General features: G+C 41.0%; 1 protein-coding gene across 1 annotated transcript in view; it reads right to left on the bottom strand.

Moving 5' to 3' along the window:
• LOC109916808 (fibrillin-1-like) overlaps positions 1 to 12,471 on the bottom strand; it is a 589,008-nt gene that overhangs the window by 305,483 nt on the left and 271,054 nt on the right. The window contains exons 13-14 of the mRNA XM_048617021.1: positions 11,763 to 11,885; positions 1,300 to 1,452 (exon numbers count right to left, since the gene is read on the bottom strand). Coding sequence (XP_048472978.1) covers positions 1,300 to 1,452; positions 11,763 to 11,885 — 276 coding nt within the window. The remainder of the gene's footprint in view (positions 1 to 1,299; positions 1,453 to 11,762; positions 11,886 to 12,471) is intronic.

Here is a 12,471-nt window from a genome sequence, read left to right as displayed (position 1 = left end):
ATCTGCATCAAACTGTATGATATGTGGCTAAAACTGTTTAAATCTATTTAAATTCTAACTCATTTAAACAGCAGTCAAATGAATTAGACAAGTACTAAAAAGAGAATTGAACTCAAGTGAAAAATGGCTACATCAACACAACACTGTTGTCATACAACCAATTATCTTTTCTCAAAAAGGCTAATGACTCATAAAATATTACAACATAAAACAATGCATCCATATAGGTGGCACTTATAACAAAAAAAACATTAAATATAGATAAGTTTGTCACAATGTTTTCAAGTTTTAGTCAATTTTTCAATTAATCCTCCACTAGTATGACATATTAAATAATACAGCAAATCTCCTATTATGAAAGAAAGTCAGAAATAATGGACCTATTAGACTTGAAACTTGCCAGGTTTGACTGCTCGGTTTCTGCCTAACATTTGAAGAATGTTACTGGTGGGCATATAAATTAGGAGATGAGCACTTGGCTGTTGGTTGTCCTGAAGTGGGAATACCAAAGTGAAAGTTTCTTTTTACAAGACATGTCTTTTGGATATCCTAAATAAGTACTCCTTAGCAACACTGGAGAGGATCTGCAGTTACTCAAAAAAAGTATGAGGGGTTGTATATGAACAGTCCTACCACTGCTAGAGATTGAATGCAGACCTTAGTACATATTAAATAATACAGCAAATCTCCTATTAGTACCTTGAACTTGGACCTGACCATCAAAAGGCTTCATGGCATTGCACCACAAGACAATAAAAATTATGATTGCACGAGATTTCAAAATATTTCTGTACAAACCTATTTTTGTTATTGCGCATTCCTGAGTGACACAATGAATTTGTGCAAACTCCAAGTCAAGACAGATGTATTACTTTTGCTCTCTGAAGGCTTTTTGTTAAGGGTCCAGAACAAAATATTTTTAAAACTGCATTATGCATTTATGGTGAGATTCATGCCATTCCACGACACCCCTCCCACCCACTCCCAAATTGATATCAATGTTTCAATTAAATTATTTTATTTACTTTATATTTAATGACACCTGATGGATAATGCTGAAATAATGCACTGAGGAGAAATGTGCTTTTCCACAGTTTTAAAATGCAACTGCATGTGTTTGAGGAATAAGTAATTGATAATATCAAATCCTTTGAAAATCGTGATGCTGCAGTTGTTTTTCTTTCCTTTGAATTTTTAAATTCTTTTCAGGCTTTTATATTTTGTCTTACCAATTACTGTTCAACATATTAAGATTAATGAAGTTTATTTTACAGCAGTTCTACGCAGAAAAGTACTCACCAGAATTAATTGCTGGACAAGGTTGACACGGTTCTCCAAAGGCATGATCAGTATTGGCACAGCAACAGTGAGATTTGGTGAAGGCTCCTGGTAATGGGCGATCACACTGGCCTCTCTTGTAACCACCATAGCAGGTGCTTCTCATATGAGTATCTGCATATCAACATAAACAATATAATAGTAATAATTTAGTGACAGCAAAGTTATAACACAAAGTAAAACACATTCAAAAAAACAAACTGGAGCAAATAAGGCAAAATAAAACCACGTAGGAATAATTAAAAGTAGAAAGGAAAGATTACAGTTTCAAAAGTCCAGAAAGAAATTCTGATTAAGACACAAAGGTGATTTTCAAGCCTTCAATGGAGGCCAGACAAGGATTACTGGGAACTGAGATTCCCAATGGCATTGTGCTGCCACTAGAAGTGAGGCAGGGCAGGTCTCCGAGCACTAGTCATTCATGTTGTAATCCTCAGAATTAAAGGGCTTGTATTCCAATGTCTTAGAAACATTGAGATTGGGGTACATGCATGAAGGGGAAACACTGAAGTTTCATACAGATGGATTTAGGCCCCAGAGAACAAACAATTGTCATGTACGTAGAAGTGTAAAATAGTTAAACACTCAATAGGTCAGTCCACATCAATGGTAGTAAAGTTGAGATATTTCAGGTGATAGGTCATCCTTTCAGAAAAAATAACTACTGCTGTTTAAAAAAGCAATGGCAGTAATGAAACAAGCAGTTAATCTGGGCAACAACGGCAGCTAGATCTCCTGCACAAGTGGCTATTTACATGTGGAGAGCCTTTGACACTAATCCAGCTCTCTCAGTGCTAGCTCTCAGAGTGAACAGAACCTCTGACATTCTTTCAGCCAGGGCTCCCTGAGTGAACCAGATTAACAGCCCCAATCGGAAACTCAAATTCTATGAGGTCCACCTGGCTGACCTCATTACACTGACTACATCTCTTCCCTTCTGAGTCCGAGGACAGCGGCCGGTTCTTTTTTTTGTAGCTCCTCCTACTGTGTTTTAGCACCTGGTCAAGTTCCTCCAACTCAGCCTCTGATACGGGCTGTGTGTAACGTACAGTAGCATGCCTCTTGAGCCAGGAACATCTCTGAAGAAATTTATTCTCTTCAGCTGCAAAGGCGTCAAGGTGACAACATCTGCCGTGTCCATCTCAAATTCCGAGGTATTTCAACAGTTAACAGAGAGGGACAACCAACGGGACATGGAAGAGTTGCAAAGTCCATTGACGAACTGGGCATGTTTTGCTCCTGCACCGTTTGTGGGTTTGCAGTTTTCATATGGTCCACATACTTGTTCAGGATCACTTTACCCACCTAAACTTTACACATCACTGGACCTAACCTTGCGTTGACCAAGCCTCTTAGTCATGCAAGACCACTTCTGTAGTTCCGACACCAAACTTCATTCACTGAAGCAAATTGTCTCTCTCGGTTAGTGGAGTCACCTGTCCAGCACTGGCATTCCTGATACTGCTTCTCCTTAAACCACACACTGCCCCCACACACACACATACACCGCCCACCTACCTCCCTTCCCCACCCCCCCACCCCACCCCCACCAACAGGTCCAGGAAGATTTGATTTATCCTGGTGTGGTGTCTTCTCCCCATTAGCAACTCCGCTGGAGCTTTCTCAGTAATTGCATGAGGGTTGGTCCTATAATCAAGTCGGAACCGGAACCAGCGAAACTGTTTCTTAAGTCTGTCTTCGGACTTTGGACTGCTCTTTCTGCCAAGTCATTGCATGATGGATGGCATGGAGTTGTCCTTACTTAACGAACACCTTTCAACTTTAGGAAATACTCAAATTCCCTGCTGGTAAACACAGAAACATAGAAGATAGGAGCAGGAAGAGGCCATTCAGCCCTTTGAGCCTGCTCCACCATTCACCACGATTGTGGCTGATCATCCAACTCAATAGCCTAATCCTGCTTTCTCCCCATAACCTTTGATCCCATTCACCCCCAAGTGCTATATATAGTCGCCTTTTGAATATATTCAATTATTTGGCATCAACTACTTCCTGTGGTAATGAATTCCACAGGCTCACCACTCTTTGGGTGAAGAAATGTCTCCTCATCTCCGTCCTAAATTGTCTACCCTGAATCCTCATACAGTGACCCCTGGTTCTGGACACACCCACCATCGGGAACATCCTCCCTGCATCTACCCTGTCCAGTCCTGTTAGAATTTTATAAGTTTCTATGAGATCTCCCCTCATTCATCTGAACTCCAGCGAAAACAATCCCAAACTAGTCAATCTCTCCTCATAAGTCAGACCTGCCATCCCTGCAATCAGCTTGGTAAACCTTTGCTGCACTCCTTCAAGAGGAAGAGCATCCTTCCACAGAAAAGAATAACAAAATTGTACACAATATTCCAGGTGTGGTCTCACCAAGGCCCTGTACAACTGCAACAACGCATCCTTGCTCCTGTACACAAAACCTCTCGCAAAGAAGGCCAGCATACCATTTGCCTTCTTTACTGCCTGCTGCACCTGAATGCTTACCTTCAGTGACTGATTATTAGAGCATGGGTATTAATTGTAACATATTTCTGGGAATCCTTCTCTAATCACAACTGCAAGTACGCATGGCTCATGTCCAGCTTCGTGAAGGACAGACCCCTGCCAGCTTTGCATACAAATCTTCCATGCAGGGAGTTGGGTATTTATCCAGCTGTGAAAAGTGGTTTACCATTTGTTTAAAATACCCACAAAGGCAAACCAACCGATCGGGCTTCACAATCGGTACAACTGGAGCTGCCCATTCCACAAACTGTACTTATCTGACGATTCTTTTGCTTTCCAGCCTTCTGATTTCTGGGCGGGCCTTGCAGAATCATGGAATTGCTTCCTGGTCAACATGCAAGATGGCCTTGGCTCCTTTGATAGTCCCTAGATCTTCATGAGAAACTTCAGGATATTTAATTAGAACTTCACTCAGGCAGCCATTTTCTAATTGAAAAATGTTGAGCCAATCTAGACGAATCTTTCTCAACCAATTTCGCCCAATCAAGCTTGGGCCCAAGTCTTTTGCGACAATCAGTGGCAACTGAACCAGTTTCTTCTCATTCAAGACTGGAACCAAAGTTGTACCATTTACCCGTAAAGGTTCCACAGCATAGTTTCTCAGTCGAGCTGAAGTCTTGCACAAACTAAAGGATTGGAGTCCAGAGTGAATTTTACAAAAACTAGTTCTGCGACCATTGAAATGGTTGCGCTGGTATTGACCTCCATTAGAACTGGGTGACCATTTAACCAGACGTTTGTTTTGATTGAAACCGAAAGAACTGCAGATGCTGTAAATCAGGAACAAAAACAAAGTTGCTGGAAAAGCTCAGCAGGTCTGGCAGCATCTGTGAAGGAAAAAACAGAGGTAATGTTTCAGGTCCAGTGACCCTTTGTCAGAACTGCCAAACAGATGCTGCCAGACCTGCTGAGCTTTTCCAGCAACTTTGTTTTTGTTGTTTATTTCGATTGGTTCTGATTTGGATGTGGCTAAGCAATTAAAATTGTTCCAAACCAGATGTAGGTGGACTTCCCAGAGTCTGCACTCTCCTGATACCATCCTATGTGTTCTCTTACTCAACTTAGGCTTAATGGGGTTTGTTTGCTGTCTTGAGTGCACATACTGGCAGCAACTACAATGGATTGCTGGCCTGGATCCTGAAGAAAATATTAACAGTTTGGCTGATGCTTGGCTTTTTTTGGGGTTTTGCTGTGGGTTGACCTAGAGTTCCTCTGTTTATATGTCCTGAGTGAGCCTATGCAATTAGCTTCACTCAAGCGGTATTTCCCAAACTCAATTAGACTGGCATGGGTGTCCACTTCCATCGGAACACCCTGCAACTCATATGCTACTCTTGCAACATTTTCCAATGACACTGCCAGTTGCAGTGCCTGTTTGAAGTCCAGTTGGGCTTCAGCTAGCAGACACTTTTGCATGGTTCCATCATTAATCCCAAATGGTATCTCAGCATCTCATTAAGGGTTAAACCAAAGTCACATGCCTCTGCTAGTCATCTTAACCTAGTCAAAACTCCCAATATGGATTCTGCCATTTCTCAAATTGCCGAATAATACTGATAGCATCTCAGTATTAGAGGAGGCTTGTGGTCGTAATATTCCTTAACTAAATCCATCAACTCTTGAAAGGTTTTAGAATGTGCTGCCTCAGGAAATGTCAGGCTCCTAATGACCAACAAAGCCCCAAATGCATGAGCTATCAGGAGAATTACTCATTTTTCATCTGCCTCAACGTCATTTGCCTGGAAAAAAATAATGTATTCTTTTCACATACTACGTCCAGTCTTCGATGGTAGGATTGAACCAGTCAAAATTCCCAGTAAAACAGCATGATGCCAGACATGTTTGCTTTAGCTCAAAGATAACTGTTGCGAATCAATTTCTTCAGGAGTGTGCTTTTCTCTTGTCACCATTGAAATACCTCCATCAACGCCAGTATCCTGTCACTAACTCACCCTTTATTTACACGTGGGGAGCCCTTGACACTGATCCAGCCTGCTCTGAGTGAACAGAACCTGCAACGCTCTTTGTTTACATCTGTCAGCCATGGTTCCCTAATTGGACCAGATTAACAGTTCAATCAGGAAACTCACATTCTATGAGGTCCACCTCGCTGCCTTGTTACAATCATTGCGATGGCTGTTTTATTAGTTCATTTCCTGGTTAACAACAACACCAGGAGGTTGATATTGAGCATTCAACAATGGTAAATGCAACTGAACAACGAAGCGCAATGGTTAGAATTTCTCTTGTCAGAGTCACTGCACAGCACACATGTTATTTGACACTTATCCCGCCAAGCTTGAATACAGTTCAAGTCGTATGCGGTCTCCTCTACACTGGGGACACAAAACGCAGACTGGGTGACCACTTTGCAGAGCACCTACGTCCTGTCCGCAAAAATGATCCTGAGCTTCCGGTTACCTGCCACTTCAACACAACCAGCTGAAATTTCGGGCCTCCAGTGAGGCTCAGTGCAAGCTGGAAGAGCAGCATCTCATTTTCTGCTTGGGGAACCTGTAGCCATCTGGACTCAATACCTAATTTTGCAGTGTGAACATCTTCTTTCATGTCCTTTACTGACCCCCAAACCCTTGTGTCTATCACGACATGGGCTGCTTTAAACACTGCCAATGCATTTTCACCTACTAATGGTCCCGATTATTAGGTTTTCTTTCTCCCTGCCTCATCATTATCCATCCCTTTGTCTATGTAACGGCTGCTCTCTCTCTCCCTCTCTCCACCTATCGTGCACTCCTTCTCCCACCCCATCTTTATCTTTTCCTCAGTACTATCAGTTCTAAAGAAGAGTCACTGGACCTGAAATGTTAACTCTGCTCTCTTTCCACAGATGCTGCAAACTTGATGAGTTTCTCTAACAATTTCTACTTTTCTTTCAGGTCTTGCTGCATTTGAACACTGACTGCTTCAGTATCTGAGGAGTCATGAATGGTCCTGAATTTTGTGCAATCAAAAGCAAACATGCTGGCTTTTGACCTTGTTATGAAGGGACAATCATTGATGAACCTGGACCTTTGTCACTATCCTGAGGAACTCCTGCTGTGAGGTCCTCAGGCTGAACATGGCTGATCGCCAAAAACCACACTATCTTCTTTGTTCTAGGTAAACAGCAGAGGTTTCCCCTATTTTCACTCCCACTTCACCTTTGGAGATCGATGCTTGATGCAGGAAGAACAGCTGGGGACTGGGAGGTGGAAAATGTCAACTCCAAGGAGTCCTTGCAGTGCAGGAAGGAAGTTACAATTCTCACTGAAACAGCTTGTAGACTGATTTTTACCTCTTGAAATGCCTTTATTTAACATGGGAAGTAAGAATAGAAAATGACCATATGGCCAGTTGAGCCATTTATGATGATTATGTTCATCTGAGCATCAATTCCACTTTCCCACTTGCTCCCCATATCCCTTGATTCCTGAGACCAGACATCTGTCTATCTCAACGTTAAATATTTACAATGATGGCGTTTCCTAATTCCATATCAGATATAAATTTCGAAGTGTTAAAGATTTAACAATAATCCCAAAGTCTCTTTCTCCACAGTAGAGTACTTCTTATGTTACTGGTCTAGTTTCTTAGAGAAGTACCCTATTCTCTATTCCTGACTCATGATCCTGTAATAAGGTAGCACCCACTCGCAAATCACTAGTATCAACTGCCATTTTGAAAGGTCTAGGAAAATCAGAGATGGTCAACACTGGTTCATTTATTAAGAATGCCTTCAGCTTCTCAAATGCTGCTTGGAATTCCACTGACCATGCCACCTTTGCTTGTTCCTTTAACCAATCTGTTAAAGGCAAAGCTATCATACTGAAATGATGCACAAATTTCCAGTAAAATCCACACATTCCTAAAAGACACTTGATTTCCCATTTAGTTTCAGGAACAGGGAATTCTACTAAAGACTTCACTTTCACTTTCTTTGGAGACACCTACCTTAGGGCAGCACAGTGGCCCAGTGGTTAGCACTGCTGCCTCACAGCACCAGGGGCTCGGGTTCGATTCCACCCTTGGGTGACTGTCTGTGTGGAGTTTGCACATTCTCCCTGTGTCTGCGTGGGTTTCCTCTGGGTGCTCCGGTTTCCTCCCACGGTCCAAAGATGTGCAGGTTAGGTGGATTGACCATGCTAAATTGCCCATAGTTTTCAGGGATGTGTAGATGAGGTGGGCTATAGGGGATGGGTCTGGGTAGGATGCTCGGAGGGTCAGTGTGGACTTGTTGGGCTGAAGGGCCTGTTTCCACACTGTAGGGGTTCTAAGTCAAAGTCATTATCCAACAACATGTCCCTAGTAAGTCACTCTTGCTTTCGTGAATTCATTTATGGCTCAATTTATCACATAGCCAGCCAATCATAATGCTTAAGCATGTCTTCAAATTGTCTTCCATGCTATTCCCATGTGCAACTATAAACTACACCATCATCTAAATACACTATACAGTTATGAATTCCAGCTACGACTGGTTTCACAAGCCTTTGGAATGAAGCTGGGGTACATTTTTCTTTAACTCATTTGGCATCATCCGACATTGATTTGATGTAATAAGAGTTAAAATTTCTTTAGGTCTTGATAAATAATGGCACTTGCCAGCCCCCCTTCAATAGATCAATCTTAGAAAGGCATGAAGCATTGCCAAACCATTGAACAATGTCTTCCAATTGTGAAATAGGGTACAGATCTGTTTTCATGATGCATACATCTTTGTCTGATCTGCACAATGTCTAGTTGATCCATTCGGTTTAGGAACCAACCCTATTGGTGAACTCGAGTTTCTGTGACTAGTTTCAATCAAGTAATTCTCCAGCATGTACTGAATTTCTGTTTCCATCTGAGTATGCTATTCTGGGCTCAACTGATAAGAATGTTGTTTTCTCAGTCTGGACTTTCTTACATCCACATCATGTCTCGCTAACATAGTACATCCAGCTACATCTCTACAGAATACCTCACACTTTTTCAGTATTCTTACAAGATCATCCTATTATCCATTTTTTAAAATATCAGAACAGTGTCATACTTTTCCAATATCTCTGTGTTAGCTAGTTGAATTGTAGGTGGTTCGTTCTGACAACTTCTATCTCTCATTTTATCTCACGTTCATTGTCTCCATCACCTTCCACTGCTCTTACACCTGATACACTTGTTCATTCTTATCCTTCCAATGGTAATTTTTTAGCATGTTTGTGTGACATAACCAATTCTTCTTCCTACGATCAGAAGTATCTAAGATAATTCATTTTATAAACTCTTCTAGCAACTTCATATGGACCACTGAATCTTGCTTTCAGAGGTTCACCTTTTAAAGGCAACAATACCAATAATTCATCTCCCACTGGAAACATTCTAGTAGCTGGAAGTTCATCTGCCCATTCTTTTATTTCTGCCTGTGAAATTTTTAAATGTTCCTGCACTACCCTACATGCTCTTGTCAGTTTTTTTTAGAAACACAGACACCATTCATCTTTCTGATTTATCAACTTCTCCCTAATCAACTTTAATGGACTTCTGATCTCATGACCACAAACCAATTCAATGTGCTAAATTCAGTAGATTCATTTGGGGAATCTCTGGGAGCAAGAAGAAATCTAATCCTTTATCCCAATCCTGTGGAGATTTGTGACAGTATGCCCTAATCATGGTTTTGAGAGTCTAACAGTACCTCTCCAAAGCAGATGATGGGTAGTTGACTTTGTTTCATACCCAAACTGCTAATGATTTCCCGGAACACTTCAGACAACGTTGGAACCCTGAAGAGACTGTATGTCAATTGGCAGTATATAAAAAGTGAAAAAAAGCTTAACTTTTCCACCATTACCCTAGCTGTAATCTGCCTTAAAGGAATAGCCTCCGGGAATCAATACGTCCCTAATTATAAGGATATACTAATGTCTTGCCTTTATTTTTGGTAATGGTTATTTACAATTCACTGATAGTCTACTATATGGCTCTTCAAAGACTAGTAATGGGTTTCAAAAGTTCTGATTTGATTACATGTTGAAATTGTCCAAACGACTGACATGTATGAAATGTCCTTCAGAACTGCCACTGCATCTTTCTGAAGTCCTGGCCACATGAAAAAAATCTGCATACTGATGCCTGCATTTTCTCTATTCCCAAAAGACCTGACTAATGTGGTGCCATTATTTAAGAAGGGTAGTAAGGAAAAGGCAGGGAACTACAGACCAGTGAGCCTGACGTCAGTGGTGGGTAAGTTGTTGGAGGGTATTCTAAGGGACAGGATTTACATGAATTTGGAAAGGCAAGGACCGAATAGGGATAGTCAACATGGCTTTGTGCATGGGAAATCATGTTTCACTAACTTGATTGAGTTTTCTGAAGAGGTGACAAAGGGGTTTGATGAAGACATAGAGGAGACATTGTCATCAAGGTTCTGCATTGTAGACTGGTTAGCCAGGCTAGCCAACTGGACACAAAATTGGCTTGAAGGTAGGAGACAGAAGATTGTGGTAAAGGTTGTTTTTCAGTCTGAAGGCCTGTGGCCAGCGGTGTGCCTCAAGCATTGGTGCTGGGTCAACTGCTTTTCGTCAATTATATAAATGATCTGGATGTGAATATAGGACGTGTGGTTAGTAAGTTTGCAGATGACACTAAAATTGGTGGTGTAGCAGACAGTGAGGAAGGTTATTTCAGAGTTACAACAGGACCTTGGCCACGTGGGCCAATGGGCCGGAAAATGGCATATGGAGTTTAATTTAGATAAATATGAGCTGTTGCATTTTGGTAAGGCAAATCAGGACAGGACTTATACAGTTAACAGTAGGGCCATGGGGAATGCTGCCAAACAAAGAAACCTAGGGTTGCAGGTTCATTGTTCCTTGAAAATAGAATCGCAGGTAGACAGGGTGATGAAGTAGGCGTTTTGCACGCTTGCCTTCGTTGGTCAGTATATTGAGTATAGGTGTTGGAATGTCACGAAGGGCCTGTACTGTGCTGTACTGTTCTATGTTTTGGCTCTATAGGACATTGGTGAGGCCACTTTTAGAATACTGTGTTCAGTTCTGGTCTTCCTGCTGTAGGGAAGATGTTAAACTCAAAACGGTTCAGAAGAACCTTACAAGAATGTCGGAGATTACAAGGATATTTCTGGGTTTGGAGTGTTTGAGCTATAGGGTCAGACTGATTAGGTTGGGGCTTTTCTCCTTGGAGTGCGGAGGCTGGGGTGACCTTATAGAGGTTTATAAAATCAGGAGGGGCATGAATAACCAAGGTCTTTTTCCCAGGGCAGGGGAATCTAAAACTAGAGGGCGTAGGTTTAAGATGAGAGAGGAAAGATTAAAAGGGGAACTGAGGGGCAAATTTTTCATGCGCAGGGTGGTGCTTGTATGGAACGAGCTGCCAGAGGAGGTGGTGAAGGCAGACACAATTACAACATTTAAAAGGCATCTGGATGGGTACATGAATAGGAAGGTATTTAGAGCGATATATGCCATATACTAGCAAATGGGATTAAATCACCTTAGAATATCTGGTCAACTGGGACTAAGTGGACTGAAGGGTCTGTTTCCATGCCCTTCCATATAACTCTATGATTATATTAACCAAACTTTTATTAACTACAGATAATAACATTGTATAACTAAGACTATCTTACATTTGATGTCACATACATCAAATGAAATTACATTAGAAGGAAAACCAGTTTTGATTCTACAGAATAAGACAACGGTTAACCCCTTGAAAGGAAAATGGAAGCACAGAAGTTGAAATTTGAAATAACTTGACCAGGGAAACATAATCATTTCAGATTTCTCTATGCTTACGTGAAGTGGGTTTGAACAGTACAAGATACTTTCAATGCTTTTTAAAATACTTGATACATGCTTTTCAAAACCTTTGTTCATTGCATATATTTCAACTGATTTTCTTACCAACACAGACTCGTCCATCAATTCCGATAGCTAGGCCAGGAGGACATTCACACCTGTATGAGCCATCTGTGTTCACACATCGTCCATTCATACAAATTCCTGGTGTGTGGCACTCATCAATGTCTATTAAAAAAAACAGAATATACACTCATTAAGGTAAGATAAAAATCATGGAAAATGCATTCCAGTAAATAAGCTTAACTGAATCTGGGTTACGGTTGAGTCATGATATACCGGCATCTTGAATGTTATAAGATGTCTGTACTTGAGAACTCATTCCTAGCACGGAACAACATTTCCTTAAAGATTAGTTTACAATTAGTCTACACAAAATTCAGCAAATAGAAATCTAGTATTCATGCAAACATTAGGATAAGTTTCCTCAATTGAAATATGTCCCTCATCGTCTTAACGAAGGTAATGACAAATATAGACACATGTGTGCAGAGGTATTTCATATATAAAATAAATATATAAAACCCATAAATTTTATGGGTTCTCCCATCATTTTGACAAATTTGCATTCAGCATGGGGACAAAATATTCAATTGTCTTATTGGTATTAAATCCAGTACTGACCTTCAGTTTCAATTACAAATGTTACATATGAGATCACTGTTGAATGGGTGGATGAAGTCAATTGCTTTGTAGCCTGCACATTTGTTCAGCCATGACTTGATTCTGTTCGCAAAAATGGAGATCATTTGAT

This window comes from Rhincodon typus, chromosome 36, assembly GCF_021869965.1.
Source record: "Rhincodon typus isolate 14 chromosome 36, sRhiTyp1.1, whole genome shotgun sequence".
NCBI lineage: Eukaryota > Metazoa > Chordata > Chondrichthyes > Orectolobiformes > Rhincodontidae > Rhincodon > Rhincodon typus.
Note: the sequence above shows the minus strand (reverse complement) of the source record. Positions and strands in the feature narration are given on the sequence as shown.